At 43.0% G+C, this 24,589-nt stretch overlaps 1 protein-coding gene across 4 annotated transcripts in view; it reads left to right on the top strand.

Moving 5' to 3' along the window:
* The window catches only part of THADA (THADA armadillo repeat containing), a 202,531-nt gene that overhangs the window by 17,910 nt on the left and 160,032 nt on the right, over nucleotides 1–24,589 (top strand). For all 4 annotated transcript variants that reach the window (XR_015051759.1, XM_085857381.1, XM_085857384.1 and 1 more), the window contains exons 2-4: nucleotides 18,530–18,698; nucleotides 18,883–18,969; nucleotides 24,112–24,139. Coding sequence is in view for 3 of the 4 variants with exons in the window: in XM_085857381.1 (XP_085713507.1) it covers nucleotides 18,530–18,698; nucleotides 18,883–18,969; nucleotides 24,112–24,139 (284 nt within the window). In the remaining variant the exon portion in view is untranslated. The remainder of the gene's footprint in view (nucleotides 1–18,529; nucleotides 18,699–18,882; nucleotides 18,970–24,111; nucleotides 24,140–24,589) is intronic.

Here is a 24,589-nt window from a genome sequence, read left to right as displayed (position 1 = left end):
GTGATTTGGTTTTAAAGGGGCTGAGCAATGCAGACCGAAACGCTCGCGGTCTGCGTTGCGAGCGAACCCCCCTTTTGATCCCTGCAAGATCTACGCAATTAAAATGCTGCCGTGCCAGGCACAATCAAGTGCTGCTAACAAGCGCGGGGCTGTGGGAGAGGCCGAAGCCGTCACAATGTTGGCGTTGTGTGGCCGAGACGTTTAGTTGACCCGCCTGAGCGAGTCTCTTCAGTCGATTCTCGATTCGGAACTTGGTCCAAATGCCGCGTGTGTTTGACGCCGTGCTGATTAGTTGTGCCAATAGTCAGTGTTGTTCCGCGACATGTTGGCGAGTCCAAAGATTCTTCCCCGTTTCGATCACCCCATGAATCACCATGTTGTCGACGTCACAATGGCATGCTTGATTTGTTTCTGCAAATTCGTTCGTTCGTCCATTCGATTCGTAAGGATTGCCGAGTACTCTGGTATATTAAACCCTTTGAGACTCGGATGTGAAATTTTAATTTTCAACTTTTACCGCGTGATGTTTTTGTGACTTTTTTTTGTTTTTTTTTTGTAGGCCACGGATGTTGAGGTTAACAATGGAGATTTCATTCAATCGATGACGTCATTATGCAAGTCAGCTTATCGAACGGAGCACACGAGGAAGTATCTCGATCTGTGACTAGTTTCTGTTGAACCTCTAATTGCTCTGATTATTATTGACCACGTAATGCCCGTTGAGCCGCAAGTAACGATTATTGTGTTGGCAGCAAATCTGAAGCACATTGAAAAGTCGAGCCACCACCTTCCACCGAATAAACATCTCTGCGTTTTACACTGTAGTTATTGTGTCAATGAATGAAACGTTTTCCAATGAAATTTTCAACACCTGCCTTATTAGTGGAATTTCTCTAATGAGTATGGAGAGGCCTTGCGAGACTTTCGAGCAAACGTGGAAATTAGTTTTTTTTTTTTTTTAAGTATGCATGTGGCTTTCAATGGCAGTTGTGATACGAGCTCATCGTATGTACGACTGTACGTATATATGTTTCTTGAAGGTTTTCCACAAATTGAAGGTCTCACCTTCAATGCAATGAAAAAACTTTGTAATGGTCATAATGTCACTACAAATAGTCTCAGTTGTCATGCCGTGCTTCTTATCCAATTCATAATTCAGGGGCAGCCACGCCACACTCCGAGCTCCAGTCGGGTCCCCCAAAAGGGCCGCAGGCCGAACGGAAGCGGAATTTGAACGCCAACTGGGCAGCATTGCTGCAGGCCCCTAATTGCCGTTAGGAGCCTGTAATACCTGCCATGCAGGGTACCTAACCCGCTGCCTGCCCGCCTGGAATCTCACCGTTGCGGAAACAATACGCCGTTGTTCTGTTTCAAATAACTGCCACATGTTACAAATGCTTTAATGATGCAATTATTTGCAAGGCATTAAGGTTTCATTAGCATTTGGACCCTTTCTGCTTTGGCCCCAAAGCTGCTCTTTCGAAGGTCTCGGTGTGATTGGTAAATAAATTTGATTCACTTTTTCTTTAGGAAAAAAAAAATTTGTTTCTATTTACCCGGTAACAGCATCACCTGCTGGAATCCCACCACGGGGGGAAATATGATCCGAGGAATTTTTGGGGAAAGAGTTTGGATGTTTAATGCGACTACTGTATCTGAACTTTAATCAGTCGACGGAGCACCTCCATCCCCCCACTCCCTTCACCTCCCACAAATCCCCCTCCCCTTCCTGCGGAGGGAACATTAACCTTTCTCTGAGCCATTCTACCTGATGTATTAGCATGTTAATGTGAAAATTTAATAAGTATTCTTCACAAAAGTAGGTCTTTAGCCACTGCCCTCGCAGTATTGATGGTAAGATATCTTAATACCACCCCCTATTCCCCCTTGCCCCCTGCCACTCTATTCCCTATCCCCTGCTCTTCTCTCAATGAGCATTTCCACTGATAATTAAAAAGGTTACATACACAATCAACAGTGTTGCCATAGTATAATCGATGCTCCTGCAACTTTCACGTCTGCGTGATCCAAAATATTTTGTACTCCAAGTAAAGGAGTTGGTACAGTCATGTGACATCATAGCAGTAGTTTCATCATTTCTAGGACATTTAAGGTTATGTAGGTTTGTGAGGAGGATTAAAAAAATTTCTGTTGCAGCACAAACTACACTAATTGTGCACGGTAGAGTGCATGCCACCGCCAGGCTGAACCACTGATAGGCGGGATGTGGATCCGGACCTGAAACAAAATTTAATCGGCTTGTTATCGTCACCTAACCAACTCATCCACTTAGTTTTGTCATAACTCGTCCACAACTTTTTGAAATATCGTGCTGTATATCTTTTTTTGGCCCCATCTTTCAATGGTGAAGAGTCACTTTAAAAAAATTCTAGTATCCCGATCCGGATTCAGATCTTCACCGGAATCAAATCAGGTAAACAGGTCGGATGTGTGACGAGGACGAATTGATTTGATTTTGTTGATGTTCGGGATCCAGATATATGAGAGATTTTTGAAAAGTCATTTTTCACCATTGAGAGATTGTGCCAAAAACGATATATAACCCTGTATCATGATATATCGAAAAGTTATGGACGGATTGTGACAAAACTTGGTTGATGAGTTGGGTCGGTGGCAAGAACAAGCTGATTAGATTTTGGTTCAGGTCCGGATGCATATCCTGCCGATCGGTGGGATACAAAACATAAATTGTTCAGTCTGGCAGAGGTATGCGCTCTACCGAGCGTCGTTCTTGATGCTGTAAAATCGGCCCGTCTTCCCATTGTCAGAACCGCGTGAGCATGGAATTTCAACTGATTGAGAAAAACTCGCAACTACTTATAGGTGTGATTGAACAATGCAGATTATTTTAAGATTTGCTTGCTTGGGAACCCAAAATCCAATTGTTTTAACTTAGCGGGAGAAACGCTTCCATTGAAGCACAAATATTGAACCAATTATACACGACCGACCAAATTTACTGAGCACTTGGTTCCTTGTAGCTTTCCCTTCCTCGTTGAAGTCCACTGTTTCTTATTTGAATTTTGAAGACCTTCAGGATGACAAAATGGGATGGCTTTGTGTTCGTATGGGCCGTCTGATTGCCAAATAGGTTCTTTTCAAGCAATTAACTTGCAACATTTTGTGTGCATTAATGAAAGTTGCTTTACCATTACCCATACATTGTACTTGGATAGACACTAATGTAATTGTGCCGTTCTATGAAGACCGGAGCTATTGCACGTTAGTATATTCTGACCTTTATATTTAGCTCCATCTCGGTGATTCCGTATAAATTTGAGTCAAATTAGTGGCGTTTGCACGGCATGTCATCCGGGGATTTGATGGCAGTTTGCACGTGCACTCGTCAGCCGGCTGGTGGAATGAGACGTCAAATTGACGCCTCTCAGGTTCGTATGCAACATGCCGAACACACCTGGGTTGGTGTATTTGTTTAATAGTGCAGGAGCTGCTGCCTATACAGAAACCACACACCGAGACGGCAAGTGGCGTAACCTGGTGTCAAGAAATATCTGAGAAGACCAGACCACTTGCTATCTGCAATTTGGATAGGAATTTGGAATCTGTTCAGGGTTTTGACAAAACCTCACCGACCCTTCGTTGAAGGACACCGCGGGATATTTAACGTCCACGGCAGTTAAAAGCAAGCGGAGGGAAACTCCTGGCTTGACGGCCATCTGAGGGACGCTCACTTTCCGATGCAACGCCCTTCTCAAGAAACACCAGTTTGACAGTTTATAGTTGTGTTGAGAATCGAACCAAGATTCTATAAACTGGGTATGGCCGGCAGTGGCCATATTGTGGGGACACTTGACTGGGGTCCCACAGGTTATGGATTCCATCCTGACTGAAGGCAGCAGTCGTAATGTTATGGATTTTCAGATTGAGATGGTCACATTTATCGAAGGATAATGATGACATCATCTAATTTTTCATCAAAAAAAAAAAACAGCCGGCTTCCAAATGACTTTTAGGATGATGATGATCTGCCTGCCTTGCTTGCTCTGTTTCGATTGGTCAACATGTGACACGAGTCCACATGTGGTCGGATTGATACTATGGTAACTTTTTGCTGCTCTCGGGGACCAGAACTTTGAGGGGAAATGCCGCCTTTCTCATCATTTATCGCCGGAGACAACTAATCCTAGTTACCTGGTCTGCTCTTGGTTAGGATTTATTGGAATAACAAATAAAACAACATGTCTGCGATCACAAAGCCAGGGAGGCTTGCTCTTGGCGATCGCCTGCGACTTACACTTGGCCCGCAATATAATGATGGCCATATTTTGTCCGGACCACTATATGACCTTGACCTTCAAAATTTAGGGATAGAGTGTAGATTAAGAAAATGTGTCCCCATCTACCGTCTATCAGAAAATAACCTCATCATTAAAATCGGAGGAAAATTATTCAAGTTGGGATCAAAAATGTTTTTAAAAAAAAAATTAGGTCGCAATCCGAAAACAGTAGGTCAAGGCCACAAATCAAATATCGGATGCACAACTTCAGGACAGAGCCACTATTGTGATGTTAAAACATTTTGGAAGGCCAAGCAGTTTTGAGGTGACGTATTGGCAAAGTTGAGCGGACAAAAAGAACAACTAAAAAATAAACCAATGTCACCCGCAGGGTTACCCGTATGTTGCCAAAAGGTGACCACGTGTGACTTCTTTAAGGTCACACTGAGGTGAACAGAGCTGCTATCCACCAGGAGCGACTCCTTGAGGAATATCTGCCTACGAGAGATTTCGATGAGAATCGTTCTACAGAGTAACCATGAAAAATATGTTTGCCTCATAACGTCACCAAATGACGTCATAATGTCTCAAGCTTGACATATCGAGAAAGCACTCATCGAGGTGTTCAATTTGAGGTATTACACGATATGGTTCCTAAAACTTGAAAATTTGACCTTGGGGTCAAATATGTTTGACCTCAGGCGCTAACCATGAAGGTCAAGGCCAATCGCCACCAAAAATTAATCAGCTGAGCGCCAGACCATGAACTATATTCCCATGAAGTTTGAAGACGATCCTATCAAAATTACTCAAAAAATAAGGGTTTCGTCGACTCCCCTGATTTGCGCCAAAGTGACCTTGACCTTTGACCTTGACGTTCAAAATTTTATGCACTGAAAGGGACCTCTATAGGCCTCTGATATGCGAAGTTACAAAAATTTCCAATGATAACTGTGCTCTGCAGAATTTTTTATTCGTGATTACAGACCAAAAAAAAAAAAAACATATGAAGGTCAAGGCCAATCGCCACCAAAAATTAATCAGCTGAGCGCCAGACCATGAACTATATTTCTATGAAGTTTGAAGACGTTCCGATCAAAATTACTCAAAATAAGGGTTTTGTCGACTCCCCTGATTTGCGCCAAAGTGACCTTGACCTTTGACCTTGACCTTCAAAATTTTGGGCACTGAAAGGGACCTCTATAGGCCTCTGATATGCGAAGTTACAAAAATTTACGATGATAACTGTGCTCTGCAGAATTTTTTATACCTGATTACAGACCAAAAAAAAAAAAAACGTATGAAGGTCAAGGCCAATCGCCACCAAAAATTAATCAGCTGAGCGCCAGACCATGAACTATATTCTCATGAAGTTTGAAGACGATCCGATCAAAATTACTCAAGAAATAAGGGTTTCGTCGACTCCCCTGATTTGCGCCAAAGTGACCTTGACCTTTGACCTTGACCTTCAAAATTTTGTGCACTGAAAGGGACCTCTATAGGCCTCTGATATGCGAAGTTACAAAAATTTCCGATGATAACTGTACTCTGCAGAATTTTTTATACGTGATTACAGACAAACAAAAAAAACAAACAAAAAACACATACAAGCTGACTAACATATCTTGCAAAACTTCGTTTTGGCAAGATAACAAACGCTTTTTTTTTCAGATAGCCATTTGACCTTGACCTTTAACTCTGAGGGGTATGATGGAAATTGAGCATAAATTTGACTTGCTCCAGGCTATTCAGCTCGGATTAGACAAACCTTAGCCGAGATGTGGTGAAAAATGTTAAAACATTTATTATTGGGTCATGACCTTCAAAAAAATTGTCAAACCAGGACACTTTTTATACCCATTTTGATGCAAAATTTGATTCCAAAAGTCCTTGGGCATTGGCAAAAAAAAAGAAGAAAAATACTAAATCGTGGTTTAGTACTCCAAGGGGTATGTAGGGGAGGGGCTTCAGTTGAGGTGGTTTACCACGCCATTTGACCTTGACCTTTAACCCAGAGAGGTATGATGTAAATTAAGCTTAAATGCGGCTTGCTCGAGGATATCTGGTGAGGGCAATTTCGTTCTCATTAGGTGAGGGCCTTCGTCGAGATTTGGTGGAAAATGTTAAAATGTCTATAATTAGGTCATGAACTTAAAATTAGGTCAAGATCAAAAAAATAGACCAACCCTGCCTACTTTATATTTGCATTATTGATGCAAAATTTCATTCCGAAAGTCCCAGCCGGCTCCGAGATACAGATTAGAAATTCATACGGTTCGGAAATTAGGAATGTTGAGAGTGCAGGAAGAGAATATATATATATATACATATATATATATATATATACATATACATATACATATACATATACATATACATATACATATACATATATATATATATATATATATATATATATATATATATATATATATATGTATATATATATATATATATATATATAGTAGTACTGTCTGTTGATGATGTCATGAGAGTTATTGCAGACCAGGGACGGGCGATTGAACTCGCCAAAGCAGTCAGGGGTCTGGCCACACAAGAAGTGAAAGAACCTGGCAAAAGAAATGGGACCACCTAAAGCTTGTCCTAAGTTCACATAAGATGGCAAGCCCATATGCTTCAAGTGTAGAGGTGTTGGTCATATCACAAGGAGATGTACACTGAGATGCAATGAACAAGTGAATGGAGCCCCAAAGAGTTCTGAACTGCGGGACGATCCAACTGTCTCGGTTGTGATGAACTGAATAGTGCACGGCAGAACAAAGGTCCAGGTCCAGACACAATTGGGGACTGACTCCTAGAGAGAGCAGTGGGGAAATGCCCATTAGTTGGCATAAAAATAGCAGGGGTCACAGCTTCTTGCTGACTGGATACAGGTAGTCAGATTAGCACGATCACTGAGTGTTTCTTTGAAGAACACCTATTGCGTCGTGACGAAGATGTACGGTCTACATCAGGGTGGCTCAGGATCATAGCCGCAAATGGCCTGGAGATTCCCGACTTTGACTATCTTGGATTGGACGTAGAGACTATGGGAATGGTATTATCCAAGTGTGGATTCTTGGTGATTTGAAGGAACCCCAACATTTGAAGACAAACGTTCCCGGTCTGGTTGGCATGAACATCAGGAAGCGTCCTCAGTCGGTTCAAGCTGAGTTTGAATCCTGTACCAATACGGGGTTGAGTTCTGATTGGAGAGAAATGTTTCAGCAGGCACAGAAGTGTGAGCTCACTGAGAAGAGTACTATGGCTGGAGTTGCAGGCAAGGATGCTGTGCATGTACTTGCAGTGTCTATTGTGTCTGTCATGGCAAGTGTAAGATGGAGGAACATGATAGGGGACAGTAACAGGATGTTGTTTGAGCTGGGGAACCCACCACTGCCAGGAGGTATTTCGGTTGTTCCAACACTCAGAGAGACTCATAAACATTTGTTCTCAGTGCAGGTTGGAAACTTTTCCGCAGGAGGATGTGTGGCTTCATTTGAGAAGACAGTTGGGCGTACTGTCTTGGGCTACCCCAGAGTGTGATAACCGGTGTGAGATATGGTTTCAGAGCATCTGAGCAGGTGACCGTTGACAGCCTGAGAGGACGGATGACTGACTGGGAACACAGTTTGATCTTAGATGGAGTCAATGTAGGGGTCACCCCTGAACAGCAGTGAGTTTTAAGAACTTATTGCTGAGACAGTTCTGAAGTCCCTCCCAAGGACGAATACCGAGGTAACACTGACAAGGTACAGCATGATATTCCTTCGGTGGACGAGATTCCCCGATTCAGTGTGGGGAGGTTAAAGAACACATTTCCAAGCTGCTCAGTAAAGGAGTCATCAAGGGAGCACAAGCTCTTATGCTTGTCCTGTAGCATTAGTACGTAAGGCTGATGGTAGCTTGCATCTTTGTGTGGACTACCGTAGACTGAATGCTCTTCCTTTACCACGCATTGACGATTCCTTTGACACACTGAACAGGGCACGGTTCTTCTTGACAATCGACTAGGCCAGGGGATACCATCAGATAGCTATGTATGAGAGAGACCAGCATACGACAGTGTTTACCACGCCATTTGGTTTGTTTGAGTATACTCGCACGCCATTCAGCTTGTGCAACGCACCGGCCACATTTCAACACCTCATGCAGGCGACGATGAACGACTTGACATTTCAGATTTTGCTGGTGTATCGAGATGATATATTTGTTTACTCAGACTTTTCAAGAGCTCCGAGAAAGACTGGAGACTGTCTTAGGGCAACTGAAAGAAGCAGGACTGAAGTTAAAACTAGAAAAGTGTCATTTTCTGCAACAGGAAGTTCGCTTTTGGGGACATCAGGTTTTCGCCAAAGGTATTGTGACTGATCCAGAAAAGGTTGCTGCTGTTGGCAAGTGGAAAGGGCCCTAGTACGTTGAAGGAGCTGAGGTCTTTTCTTGGGGTTTGTAGTTACTACAAGCATTTTATTTAGGGTTTCTCTGAGATTGCCGGTCCTCTTCACGATCTTGTGAATCGGGGTCTCGGAGAAGGAAATCCCGCAAGAATCAACCAAGTGTCTGATAAACGGTGGAATGAGGACTGTCGAGCTTCAGTTGAGGAATTGCAAGAAAAGTTGACGAGTGCACTTGTTTTGGGTTTTGCTGATTTCAGTCGGCCATTTATCATTGCGATTGATGCCAGCATCCGGGGTCTAGGGGCAGGCTTCTATAAGCACCAGGAAGACGAGAAGAGGGTCCGAGCATTTGGCAGTAGGAGGTTGAGAAAGGCTGCGAAGAATGACAAAAATTATAGCGGTATGAAACTCGAACTTCTCGCTCTCAAGTGGGTCGTATTGGAGAAGTTTTGAGGTGGTCTCTGAGTTTAAAGTGGTCACAGACAATGACCCCTTTTGTCACCTTCAAACTGTGAAGTTGGGAGTGATAGAGGAGAGATGGATCGCGCAGTTAGCAATTTTTGACTTTGATGGAAGATAGCGCACTGGGTATTGTAATGTTTCGACGGATGACCTCTTTCGGCAGCTGTTGGCAGTAGAGGACAAACCAGAGGTTGAGGATGAAAATGATGATTGTCTGGCAATTTACAGTGTCATCTGGAGACGTACAGACCTCGGACCCAATGTAGTGCAGAAGGCGATGAAGTGTTTCAGCATTCGTAATATCCGGGTGCGAGACATGGGAGTGGATGGTGGTTCTGTCCCATTGGGGAACACGCCAACCTTTCCAGGATACACCAGATAGGAACTGCGTAGGTTCCACGATTCTAACCTCACACTCTGTGAGTATGAAGTTTTGCGATGTGAAGGGAAAGCCTACAGGCAAGGAAAGACAGGTATGTCAAGATCCACCATGCCATTGTTGAAGCAATGGAACTATGCACAAGAGAAGAATGGGTTGTTGCGCCGGGTTATCAATGATGTCCACTTTGGTGAATGTCGACAGCTGTCGCTACTCGAGTGTTTGAAGGATCAGTTGCTTGAAAGTGTTCATGATCGCATGGGGCACCAAGGCAGAGAGCGCACATTGAACCTGTCGAGACAGGTGTTTCTGGATGTGAATTTGCAACGATTTCAAACACTGGGTTATGAACTGTCAAAGGTGCATTTTGACCAAGATGCCACAGCCTAAGATACACACATTCATGGGTACACTGTCCGCTTCGCGGTCATTAGTGCCTGGAGGTGGTAGCCGTAGATTTCACTGTACTGAAAGCTAGTACTGATGGCCATGAGAATGTGTCAGTGGTTACTGATGTGTTCACGAAATTCACTCGAGCATTCCCTATGAGGGACCAGAAGGCCGATACCACAGCGAAGATCCTGTTAAGGAAGTGATTTATGAAGTACGGTGGACCTGAAAGATTGCACTCTGATCAGAGAAGGAATTTCGATAGTGATGTCTTTGCTGAGCCGTAAGCGGTGTGGTATCAGGAAAACACGCACTACGCTCCATCATCCCGAGGGGAACGCTCGGTGTGAGCGTTTCAACCCATTGTAGGAGGGGGAGTAGCACACACAATGTAGGGGAGGCACAGGGGAAGCAAATTGACACACAAAAGGTGTGTGCAGATTCAGAAAGGTTTGTCCAGGTGCCAGTTCCTGCCCCTCGCAGAAGCCAAAGGTCAACAGCCGCTGTTCATGTAAATCCCTCTCATGAACCACGCTCAAGTTGTAATGCTGTCGCTTTAAATACAGAGGTTGTATCTCGGTCACTGACGACTCTGGGCACTGGATTTTTCAGAGAGGCTGTGAAAGAAGTCAGAAATGTGTGTTAATCAACGTGGACGGTGACTCTCTAAGCAGGGGAGAATGTAACCAGGTGGTAAAAATGTTAACTAGCACCGCAATGGAAGAGTCCCATTGGAGTTAGAGAGTTGGCCATGACCAGTTGTGAGCAGAACTGACAGAAGCTTAGGGGACGTGGCGTCTGAGACTGAGAGGGACTGAGACGGCCATTACTTTCTGGAAAGCCTGTACATGCCTGTGAGGTGGACACCCTTAAGGCCTAAGTCATATTTGCTCAACGGCGAGGATACGGTGGCCGTACGCCCTCTGAATTGACAGAAACGTGCGGCGGCCGCACAGTTTCTGTGGTGGCCCTACGCCATTTGGCTGTCTTTTACAGGCCGTAGGGGTCGCCGTGGAATTATAACGCGGAGTTATAACTTTTTTTCATTTCTACGTTCGCCATTGCAATTCGACAAGCCGAAAAAAAAAAAACTGGTTAAAAAAAATAATAAAAAAATTAACCCATTCGTTACCGTCTGTCTGGCCGCACGTTCGCCTTAGGGCCCCCCTGCGGTCGCCTTGCGGGCACCTTGAGACTACCTTGCGTCTGCTTTGAAAATTCTATGGCTGACGCAGGGCCCCCTTAAGGTCACCGTGCGACATCAAATCAAAGACCATACGGCAACCCCACGTTTTCGGTCTCCACAATTTCTAAATACGCCGTGCGGCTCCCAGAAAAATTAAAAAAAATATGTGACTGCTACATTGTGTGACCGTGGAAATACTGGGGCCGCCGTATAATTGCTAGTGGCCGTAGATTTTGGAGACCCCACGGCTGCCGTGGCAAATGTGACTTAGGCCTAAGGGAAGAACCCGGAGAGTATCTTGGTGTTGGTTTTGGGAGGAAATGCAACACGTGTTTGGCCACGATCGCTTATGCCCTGCTTTTGTCATGGGCTTTGTCTTGACTTGCTCTGTTTTTTGAAGTTCTGCTTAAAGTTCCAAAGCTTTCTTTTGCATCTCCACAGCAAAATTATTGCAGACAAAAAGTAACCCCAAACAAATTTGTGTATCTGAGTCTTCCAGGATATATATATATATATATATATATATATATATATATATATATATATATATATATATATATATATATATATATCCTGGAAGACTCAGATAAACAAATTTGTTTGGGGTTACTTTTTGTCTGCAATAATGCCTGGTGTTGGCGCAGTGGTAAGGGCAGTGGCTTGGGACCCAAGAGGTCCTGAGTTCAAGCTCCGTTGGGACACTGAATTAATATATGTATGTATATGTATATATATATATATATATATGTATATATATAAATATATATATATATATATATAAATGTATATATATATATATATATATAAATGTATATATATATATATATATATAAATGTATATATATATATATATATATAAATGTATATATATATATATATATATATATATAAATGTATATATATATGTATATATATATATATATATATATATATATATATATATATATAAACCAAGTCGAAAACACCAGGGGGTTGACTCAGCCTGCCATGCTTCCGAGGTCGGCGAAATGAGCACCAGTTGTACTGGGCCCGGTGTATGCCCCGGTTAGAATATGTGTACCATATCCCTGTGTGTCGTAAGAGGCGACCAGGGTTGCGTCAGGAAGGGCATCCGGCGTAAAAACCTATGCCAAATCATTATGCGGACAACAAAACGAATTTCCATACCGGATCGGTCGAGGCCCGGGTTACCAACGACCGCCACCGGTACCGGTGGTCAGCAGGGTACCAGTGGAAATTGTGCTACTGCTGGGCGAAGGAGGAGAAGGAGACGGGAAGGCGAGTCCGGAGGCAGTGGGAGAGGGGGAAGGGTAGAAGTGTGGAGGTGAGAGTTGGAACTCTGAATGTTGGGACGATGACTGGCAAAGGGCGAGAGTTGGTTGATATGATGGAGAGAAGAAAGGTGGACATACTGTGTGTACAAGAGACCAAGTGGATGGGGAGTAAGGCGAGGAGCATTGGAGGTGGTTTCAAACTGTTCTACCATGGTGTGGATGGGAGGAGAAATGGTGTCGGGATAATCCTGAAGGAAGATCATGTCAAGAGGGTATTGGAGGTGAGGAGGGTGTCTGACCGAGTGATGAGTGTGAAGTTGGAAATTGAAGGGGTGATGATGAATATCATCAGTGCATATGCCCCACATATGGGGTGTGAGATGGAATATAAAGAAGATTTCTGGAGTGAGTTAGATGAAGTGGTGGAGAGTGTATCCAAGGATGAAAGAGTGGTGATTGGAGCAGATTTCAATGGACATGTTGGGGAAGGGAATAAAGAGGATGAGGAGGTGATGGGGAGGTACGGTCTCAACAAGAGAAATGTGGAAGGGCAAATGGTGGTAGAGTTTGCAAAAAAGAATGGAAATGGCAGTGGTAAACACGTATTTCAAGAAGAAGGAGGAACACAGGGTGACATACAAGAGTGGAGGAAAGTTCACACAGGTGGATTACATCTTAAGTAGGAGATGCAACCTGAAAGAGATTAGTGACTGTAAGGTTGTGGCAGGGGAGAGTGTAGCTCGACAGCATCGATTGGTGGTCTGTAGGATGACTTTAGAGGTGAGGTTGAGGAAGAGAGTGAGGGCTGAACCAAGGACCAGATGGTGGAAGCTGAAGGAGGAAGACTGTTGCGTGAAATTTAGGGAGGAGGTGAGACAGGCGTTGGATGGTGGTAAAGATGGGTGGGATGATTGGGCAACGACAGCAGAAGTTGTGAGGAAGATTGCTCGGAAGGTACTTGGTGTGACATCTGGACAGAGGAAGGAAGATAAGGAGACTTGGTGGTGGAATGAGGAAGTACAGGAAAGTATAAGGAAGAAGGGGTTGGCGAAAAAGAAGTGGGATAGTCAGAGAGATGAAGAAAGTCGGCAGGAGTATAAGGAGTGGCGTCGAAAAGCAAAAAGAGAGGTGGCAAAGGCCAAGGAAAAGGCATATGACGAGCTGTATGAGAAGTTGGATACAAAAGAAGGGGAAAAGGATTTATACCGATTGGCAAGACAGAGGGACCGAGCTGGGAAGGATGTGCTGCAGGTTAGGTAGATAAAGGTCGCAAATGGGAATGTGCTGACGAGCGAGGAGAGTGTGTTGAGAAGGTGGATGGAGTACTTTGAGGAGCTGATGAATGAAGAAAATGAGAGAGAGAGAGAAGGTTGGAAGAGGTGGAGATAGTGAATCTGGAAGTGGGGTGGATCAGTAAGGATGAAGTGAGGACTGCTATGAAGAAGATGAAAAGTGGAAAGGCGGTTGGCTCCAGATGGTATACCAGTGGAGGCATGGAAGTGCTTAGAGAGATGGCAGTGGGGTTGTTAACCAGATTGTTTAATAAAGTCTTGGAAAGTGAGAGGATGCCGGAGGAGTGAGATTAAGTGTGCTGGTTCCGATTTTCAAGAATAAGGGTGATGTGCAGAGCTGTGGAAATTACAGAGGGATAAAGTTGTTAAGCCACACCATGAAGTTGTGGGAAAGAGTAGTGGAAGCTCGGTTGAGAGGAGAGGTGACGATCTGTGAGCAGCAATATGGGTTTATGCCAGGAAAGAGCACCACTGATGCGATGTTTGCTTTGAGAATGTTGATGGAGAAGTATAGGGAAGGCCAGAAAGAGTTACATTGTGTGTTTGTGGATTTAGAGAAAGCTTATGATAGGGTGCCAAGCGAAGAGTTGTGGTATTGTATGAGGAAGTCGGGAGTGTTGGAGAAGTATGTGAGGATCGTGCAGGATATGTATGAGGACAGTGTGACAGCGGTGAGGTGTGCGGTAGGAATGACGGACCGGTTTAAGGTTAAAGTGGGATTGCACCAAGGATCGACTCTGAGCCCTTTCCTGTTTGCAATGGTGATGGACAGGTTGACGGACGAGATCAGACTGAGTCTTCCATGGACCATGATGTTCGCGGATGACATCATGATCTGTAGGGAGAGTAGGGAGCAGGCTGAATCGAGCCTTGAGAGGTGGAGGTACGCGCTGGAGAGAAGGGGAATGTTAGTCAGTAGGAGTAAGACGGAGTACATGTGCGTAAATGAGAGGGAGGGTGGTGGTATGGTGCAGTTGCAAGGAGTTGAGGTGGGGAAGGTGGATTGGTTTAAATACTTGGGATCAACTGTCCAAAGTAACGGAGAGTGTGGGAGAGAAGTGAAAAAGAGAGTGCAGGCAGGATGGAGTGGGTGGAGAAGAGTTTCAGGAGTGATTTGTGACAGAAGGGTAGCTGCAAGAGTGAAGGGGAAAGTATACAAGACGGTAGTGAGACCAGCTATGTTGTATGGTTTGGAGGCGGTGGCACTAACAAAAAGACAGGAAGCAGAGCTGGAGGTGGCAGAGTTAAAGATGCTGCGATTCTCGTTGGGAGTGACGAGGATGGACAGGATAAGAAATGAGTGTATTAGAGGGACAGCGCTGGTAGGACGGTTTGGAGACAAAGTGAGAGAGGCGAGATTGAGATGGTTTGGACATGTGCACAGGAGGGAAGCGGAGTATATCGGGAGAAGGATGTTGAAGATGGAGCCGCCAGGCAGGAGGAGAAGAGGAAGGCCAAATAAGAGGTTCATGGATGCGGTGAGGGCGGACATGCGGGTGGTTGGAGTGTCAATGGAAGATGTGGAGGATAGAGCGAAATGGAGACAGTTGGTCCGCTGTGGCGACCCCTAACGGGAGCAAGCCGAAAGAGGAAGAAGAAGATATATATATATATATATATATATATATATATATATATATATATATATATATATATATATATATATATATCTTCTTCTTTCGGCTGCTCCCATTAGGAGTCACCACAGCGGATCATCCGTTATGATCCGCATACTGATTTGGTACAAGTTTTACGCCGGATGCCCTTCCTGACGCAACCCTGGTCGCCTCTTACGACACAGGGATAAGGATTGGGTTTCACCATGATTCCGGGCTGCCCTACACCCTCTCATAGCATGACCAGTGCAGAGCCTCTGTCCTCAAGCGATCCTCCAACCCAAACCCCCGAGTAGCCAGATTACAGGCGCACACCACTACGCCCAGTATATATGTATGTATGTATGTATGTGTATATATATATATATATATATATATATATATATATATATATATATATATATATATATATATATATATATATATATATATATATATATATATATATATATATAGTTGTGGATTCCCGCCCGCCGGCGTATGAACAACCGCGTTTAACAAATAGCGGCCGCTTCGCCCACAGAACGGACAATCCGGTCACGGCTTTCCGGATCAACGCCGGAAACCAGCAACGGGTGTGTTTTGAGCACACCACGCCTAGTCAATATTCTACCCGCGCTTCAGGGTCAATCGCCGAATTGTCGATATACCTAATTAATCGCGCGGGCAGACTACCGAGAGACTGTACCTCAACGGGGCCGCTTGGAAACGAGCTGCTCAAGCAGCTCGCTTCGTTTTGGGATAACTGAGCGGGGTATTTATCGCGCAGCCCCGTTGGACCCTATCACTTTATCGGCTATTTAACAACCAACTATATTCCGAGTGCAATATGGCAGTTCAATTAGGGAAAAGGACGCAACAAACGGGTTAACATTTAAACAGCACTTTTATTGAAATAGCGGCACATATGCAGTCATGCAGTCATATAATCAAGCATGGCAAGACACGCATGCAATTATACAACCAACAAAAGCAATGCAAAAGAGCTACTACCATCTATCTATTATGTACACACTTAACAGTTCTACTTACGGACATGGCGTCACAACGTTCATTCAAAAGCAAAGGAAAGACCCCAGGACAGACGAGGGGTAGACTGGACCTCTTGCGGTCTTTATAAACACGGAGCCGTGTAGACCGCAAAGGCTCCGAGAGACCGGGCTGGCTCCCTTGTCCCTCGTGGTGACTCGCTAGGGCGACTCTCGACGTCCCCTCTCCAGCGACCCATGGTACGGCAGACCGCGCGCCTTGGCTCCGCTGCGCTCTACTCTCTCCAGTCCCCTACTGTATATATATCTTCTTGGCAGCTCCTCACACTGCCCACAACTCCTTCATGACACTCTTTTCTCTCCTCCACACACCTCACAACCTCCAGCTCGACTCTCTGACGCGTTCAGCGAGCCCTTTTATCTCCACGGCGCCTCGCCCCTCCCTTTCGCCCGCCCTCTTCCAGAAGAAGGGCGTTTTCCTCGCCGAATCGGGGCCTTTCTCATTATTTTCCTTTCTTCATAACTAGTGTCGCTTTATAACTCTTGGTGTTGGGTTATTCTCCTGCTGCATTGGCCGGCGCAAATGTTATTCGTTGGGGGGTGGGGTCGTCGTCTACTTTCCCCCGATGAATGCCAGGCTTCTCGCAACCATGTGTCGAGGTGGCAATGCGGTGGTGATTACAGTGGTTGTTGTAATGGTGGTTTGGCTGGCGTTTTGTGGTGGTCGTGAGGGTGGTATGGTTGGGCGGTTGTTGTTAAGGTGGTTGTTCTGAAGGCGACTGTTTGTTGTCTGTGGGGATGTTGGCAGTTGACGAGAAGGTGGTTGTGGTGATCGTGGTTGTTGTGGAGCGGTTGATGAGAGCGATGGTGGTGGAGGTGGTTGTTGTGAACGGTTGATGAGAGCGATGTTGGTGGTGGAGGTGGTTGTTGTGAACGGTTGATGAGAGCGATGTTGGCGGTGGAGGTGGTTGTTGTGAACGGTTGGTCCAAAATAACGATAGCAAAAGAAAAATGGCGAACTGAAGATTCACAGCCCAGCACACGAATAATTGCCTGTTAAACATCGGTGGGGAAATCTATCTGAACACAGACTTATCGACATAACTGATCTCAGGACCGAGATGGTGCTCTGCGAATTTCTACAGCAGTAACAATATATATATATATATATATATATATATATATATATATATATATATATATATATATATATATATATATATATATATATATATATGGGGTTGACTCAGCCTGTCATCCTTCCGAGGTCGGCAAAATGAGTACCAGTGTACTGGGCCGGTGTATACCCCGGTTAAAATAGGTGTACCATATCCCTGTGTCGTAAGAGGCGACCAGGGTTGCGTCAGGAAGGGCATCCGGCGTAAAACATGTGCCAAATCACTATGCGGATCATACGGATGATCCGCTGTGGCGATTTCCTAACGGGAGCAGCCGAAAGAAAAAGAAAAAGATATATATATATATATATATATATATATATATATATATATATATATATATATATATATATATATACATATATATACATATATGTATATGTATATGTATATGTATATGTATATGTATATGTATATATATATATGTATGTGTATATATATATATATATATATATATATGTATATATATATATGTATATATATATATATATATATATAGTGCTTTCATACTCCTAGGCATCTAAGAAACTCTGAGGTACCATTATAAAGTGGGTGTGCCAATTTCAGAAACAAACCCTATGTAAGCCTTGGCCTGCTATATGGGGAGGCTTAAATGTTTAATACCTTCTGGATTATGAGCACTTTTGGCCGTATTTACCACTTGGTGGTTTCTTTTTAGTCGATTTAACTTGATTTCAGAAAAAAATATTTCGATGCATTTTTGGAACCATGAAGAAAAGCCGAGCTGTTTTCTCACCTGTGCTTTGCAGGATAGTATTTCTCCTTTCCACCACCTTTTTACACTCTAATCTACTTTTCCTTTATCCCTACTCGGCCTCCGTTATACTTTCTTCTCATTTACTCGTATCCTTTGCTCTCACTAGTTTTTAATTTTTTTATATTTTTCTTTTTGTATCTTGTCTTAATTGCCTCTTGAAAGTAACTTCTTATTTTCCTCTTCCCTTGAATTTCTCATGAAGATCTAAAGAATATCTCATCATCTTTTATTTTTTTCAGATCTCATGATGAATCATTCTTTTTTTGTAATTTGGGTTTTCTTTTCAAATCCTATACCATCATATAAGTTTCCTTCTTTATATTATTCAGGAGCAATGACAGTCGAGAACGGCAAAAGGAGCTGGATCTGGCCTTGCATCTTGTATCCACCCCACGGGCATGCTCTCACAATGGTGACCTGCTGCCTCTGATCCGTTCCACTGTTCGACTGCAACTGCATGCCTATGACAACCTCAAAGCATTTCGAAAGCTGGAGCAAGTCAGTGATTGAGCCCTTCGTTGTTCAGTAATATTACACGTTATCTGCACAATATGTCACTAGTTTGCATCCAAAGTATTATGTGTTCAGTTATACACACATACCCTTCACCAAAAACTGATTTTCACAGCCAATTGTGTTAGGACATTTCTGACAGATGTATTCGTTCTTATAAAATTTCCAGATCTTGAAACGGCTTGCTGAGTGGGAACGAGCGGCTGTGATGACTGAGTTGCGTTGTCATCTCTGCGGAATCCTCCAACCTAACCAGGCAAGACCTAACCAGGCCTAACCAGCCTAACCTAACCAAGCAATCCCTCAGCCTAATTTGTTACCTCTACCACTGAGCGTGGAAGGAGGTCATGTTTTCACCCCCGCCTGTCTGTTTGTCTGTCTGTCTTTGAGCAGGATATCTCAAAAAATTATGGATGGATTCGGACAAAACATGGTGGACAGGTTGGATGTGCGACAAGGGCAAACTTATTCGATTTTGATGAAGATCCCGATCCAGATCTGAGACTTTTAAAGTGCTTCTTCACCATTGAGAGATGGGGCCAAAAACGATATATAGCATGACATTTCAAAATGTTATGGATGATGGAATCGGACAAAATTTGGTGGATGGGTTGGGTGTATGACGAGGAAGAACTGATTCGATTTTGCTTAAGATCCTGATCCGGATATGAGAATTTTTACAATTTTCCAGTGATTCTTCACCATTCAGAGATTTATCCCAAAACCCATTTATATTACAAGACGTCAAAAAGTTGTGGACAGATTATGACAAAATTAGATGGATGAGTTGGTTCGGTTACAAGGACAAGCCGATTCGATTTTTGGTTCAGGTGCGGATGCAGATCCGGCCTATCAGTCGGATACAAAACGTCAACTGTTTTACCTGCCCGAGGTACGCGCTGTTCCAAGTACCGTTCGAGTTTTGAGTGCTCTTCCTTTCGTGTAATTTATTGAATCAAACCGATGGACATGTAATGCTGCAATTGTGACTTCATTGTATTGAACTTCAGCTTCCGAGTGACACTTTGATATGCATATTATTGTCTTGCGGCTTTTGGGTGCGTCACGTGACGGAAAGGTCCTCATGTTTTTGTTTTTTTGCTCTCCTCTCGGGCTTATCCTTTTTATTTATTTTTTATTTTTTTTATTTTTTGTGGCTTTGGATCTATCTCCACTTCGAGTGCCTCACGGGGATTAACGTCTTGTCAGGTCTGGTTATCGGGTTCTTCTCCGCATCGCAGCTTTGGCTGCCACCCTGTACCTGCGGGATTTGTCCATCGCTTCCTATTATGTTTTGACATGGGCGCTGGATATCACGAACGAGAGTGGCTTTACCTCTCGTAATTTGGGGCTTTCTGGCAACCCTGCGCACATTTACGGAGTACTTGCTGAATGAGCTTTGCGCAGAGTTTTTCTTTTTTTTTTGTCCGCATTCACGCGCGAGAGGTACATTTGTCAGACGAGACGTGCTCTCTTGCGGTACGTGACCATATAGCGAATGCTTACAAACGCAACTCGCCATGCAAACGCAGCTGTCATAAGGCACAGCATTTTTAGCAGTGGAAAACTCGTGTCCACTTTGAGCAATATTTGCGTAAATATAATTTTTAACTCCTCTCATTTTGACTTTATACTGTGAAAATTTGGTGGAACCTTCTAATAATAAACACCAAATCTCTACTCTCAGCTCTGAAAACAAGTTGTTGGTATTTCTCCAGAGAAACCTTCTTGTGGTCATGGAGTTGTTTTTATTATTGCTTAAAGTACTTTGATTGCAATCTCATGAATGGGACGTTTCAAAGATCGGAGTGGTGGTGGGGAAGCTAAATTCCCTCTAATCCCGACGGCATTTGTCTAAGCTGGCCGCGGCCCTGCTATTTAAAGCGCCATTTAAACCATTGCTGGAGAGTTTCTCGCCGTGACACGGGGCCTGGTTTGGAGCCATGTTTGTCATGAATCACTCTATGGCTTTGCTGTTTGGTACGAACATTTAATTCTTTATTTTTTTATTATTTTTTCCCTGCTCATTTATCCACAGGTCATGTTGTTTTTTTTAACCTCCGCTGCCCCTCCTAAATCAGCAGGTTAGTTGAGATTTGGACACCCAGCATCGCTCGTGTAATGAATACAGAAGTAGCATTTTCAAGAACCGTACACATTCCCTCCATGATTAGTCTGCTTCTTGATCCCTTGAAAACTGAGCGTTGGTTTCTCTTTTCCTTTTTCTGGCAAAGTGCTTGTTGGGTTGTGGTCCGAGTAAATCCTCTTCTGAATGATGCACCAGATGTCATCGTGAAAGCAATAACTGATATTTGCTGTTTAGCTGCAAAGTCGAGGAAATCCCAACCATAAGGGATTTCTTGCACATGCGTCGGACATTTTTTGAAGAAAAGAGTCGTAACACCTCTAAGTATTTTTTGTATTTATTTTAAAGTAGTTGCTTAGCCACTCTACAGGTCTGTATAGAAGGTGAATTTGAATTGGAGTACAAGTCTTTGGTGATGCTAAATAACTGAATAAATTGATATGTCCATGATTTTGGGGTCCAAAATGTTTTGCCACATGTATGTGGCAAGAGCACCTTCACAGCGATAGGTAGAGCGCATACCTTTGCCAGGCTGAACAGTTTACCTTTTAAATTCCCCTGATCGTTCTAATCTGAAACCGGACGTGAACCACAATCTCATCGGCTTGTTCTTTGTCACTGAACTAACTCATCCACCTAGTTTTATCGTGACTCGTCCACATCTTTTTGAGAAATCGAGCGATATATTGTTTTTGGTCCCGTCTCTCAATGGTGAAGAATCACTTAAATAAAATTTAATATTCCCTTATCCGGATCCGGATTTGCATCTTCACTAAAATCGAATCAATTCGTCCTTGTCACACACCCAACCTGTCCCCCAAGTTTTGTCCGAGGTAATTACCCCCACCACCGAAGGTGGATGGAAGTTATGTTTTCACCCCTATCTGTCTGTCTGTCTGTGAGCAGGACATCTCAAACTTTTGTGGACAAGTTGGGTGTGTGACGAGGACGAATTGATTACATTTTGGTGAAGATCCGGATCAAGACACAATAATTATTTAATTTTCTAAGTGATTCTTCACTATTGAAAGATAGGGAAAAATATATAAATATATTTATAGATATATAGCTACGATATATAGCTACTTCACTATAGATATATAGCACAATATCCCAAAAAGTTGTGGACGGATTTGGATGAAACTTGGTGGACATGTTGCATGTGGGGCAAGGAAGATCTGGATAAGATAATTATTTAAATTTTAAGTGATTCTTCATTGAGAGATGGGGTCAAAAATATATAGTACTGTATATTATGATATAAAAACGATATAGTACTGCATATCATGATATAAAAACTATATAGTACTGTATATTATGATATATAAACTATCTTCTTCTTCTTCTTCTTTCGGCTGCTCCCTTTAGGGGTCGCCACAGCGGATCATCCGTATGATCCGCATAGTGATTTGGCACATGTTTTACGCCGGATGCCCTTCCTGACGCAACCCTGGTCGCCTCTTACGACACAGGGATATGGTACACCTATTTTAACCGGGGTATACACCGGGCCAGTACACTGGTACTCATTTCGCCGACCTCGGAAGGATGACAGGCTGAGTCAACCCCATGATATATAAACTATATAGTACTGTATATCATGATATAAAAACGATATAGTACTGTATATCATGATATAAAAACTATATAGTACTGTATATCATGATATAAAAACGATATAGTACTGTATATCATGATATAAAAACTATATAGTACTGTATATCATGATATAAAAACTATATAGTACTGTATATCATGATATAAAAATGATATAGTACTGTATATCATGATATAAAACTATATAGTACTGTATATCATGATATATAAACTATATAGTACTGTATATCATGATATATAAACTATATAGTACTGTATATCATGATATATAAACTATATAGTACTGTATATCATGATATATAAACTATATAGTACTGTATATCATGATATAAAAACTATATAGTACTGTATATCATGATATAAAAACGATATAGTACTGTATATCATGATATAAAAACGATATAGTACTGTATATTCAAAAATGTATTGGGCCCGATATGTTCCCGTGGATCAGGCATTACGTGGCGGAGGTATGCACTCAACCGAGTGTCCTTCGAGTTTGTGGATGTTTTTTTTTTCCTTTTTTTTTTTTTCATTTTCTTTCTTGCTCTTTCATATGAATTCCGTTTTTTTTTTGTTTTTTTTAATCATGGGGAGGTGCCAGAGTTCCTGAAGTCACTTACGTACATTCTAATTACATCGAGTCTTGATTTCTTTGTTTTTGTGTTAACTTATCTGTGGCAAGTGACTTGTTATTTAAATAAATTAACGAGAGTCAAGTCGATGGTGCACCTTTCCAAACTCCCACGCCTTCCCCCGAAAGCAAAGTTGGAAGATGGCAAAAAATTCCACCTGAATGACCTAATATCAAATTTTAAGTTTAATTTTTTTTTCCCCGGGGCATGAACCCCCCTGGGACATGAACCGGGATTCAAATCCAAAAAATCCGTTACATATTTTATGCGTCTCCCAATGCCGATTACATGAACAAAGTTTCATGAAAAAAATGTTTGAAAATTCACCCGTAATTGCATTTTGTGGTGTATGACCTTTTGACCCTGACTCACGGGGTGGGGCCAAAAATTATACTCGTCTCACACCTTCTTGCCATGTGTTGATCATAACAACTAAGTTTGGTGAATTTCTGCCTAACCGTTATAAGAGGAGATAGGGTGACGGCGAGACAGACACACAGTCAAACAGAGCCAATTCCAATATCCCCCAGTTTTTGTTTTTTTCCCCCAAAAAGCATGGGGATAATTACTGTTACTTGTGCATTGACCAGCTCCCATGTTATGCACAGAGCTGTTGCTCTATTGCCTAACAAAGGAGATTTTTTATTTTTTTGCCTCGAGGTAAGCTTGCCAAGCAGCGTATTTGCATGAAAGCTTTGCTGTTAAAGTTTGCAAAAGACCGTGTTAATTTATAAATAATTGCAATCGAAGTAATCCAAATCAATTTGGTCACAGTTTGGGAACTTCAAATTTGTCGCCCGAGGATAGTTGGAAGCAAATTTCTGTGATGTGTTTTGCCCACTCCTCTTTTCAAAACCTGAATGCTGTGCTTGATGCTGAAGGATCTCTTTTTACTTTGTTTTTTTTTCTCGCAATTTTTCGACCAGTAACCCACCCTTGAGGAGTTGAAGTGTGGAGAATTGTTAAAAAAAGGAAAATGGAGCCCTGGTGGCAGATGTAACCTGAACCTTTTTCCTCCCCTCCACACGTGTAACGCTCCTGCGTTTGTTTCATGCCGCAGATCCTGTCACAAGCCGACTGCCTCACAGGTGGGTTTTCCAGGCAAGCTTGCTCCGCGTGCCAGGTATCATCTTTCTGACCTCGATCCTGATGGCTGCTCTTGCTGTGCCTGATAACGATCAGATTTGGTTAAGATATTTTCGGGCACCGCTCTGGTGTATCGCTTTTGATTTGTTCAATCTAATATCCATCGAAGATTGGGTGGGTTTGGTGTGATTTGTGTGTGAGTATGTGAGTGAGTGGCTTTGTTGTGTCACGTTGCATTATCACGGCAGTTCGCATCTGAAGTTCTCTCATTTGTTCGTGCTTTAGAGGCCAAATGAAGAAAGTTGGTTTCGTCGCGATGGTAGAAACATGGGAAACAATTGGAAGGCTTGTTGGAGGCAGGAATGTGTGAAAGATGTCAGGTTTATCTTTATTGGGGAACTTTGGCAACTTTCAATGAGATGTCCTCTCTTGCCGAGCAAAAAGGAGTCCGT

Source organism: Eptatretus burgeri, chromosome 15, assembly GCF_056783735.1.
Source record: "Eptatretus burgeri isolate ZD-2024b chromosome 15, Ebu_testis_v1, whole genome shotgun sequence".
In the NCBI taxonomy this organism is placed as follows: Eukaryota; Metazoa; Chordata; class Myxini; order Myxiniformes; family Myxinidae; genus Eptatretus; species Eptatretus burgeri.
This window is presented reverse-complemented; position numbering and strand designations above follow the sequence as displayed.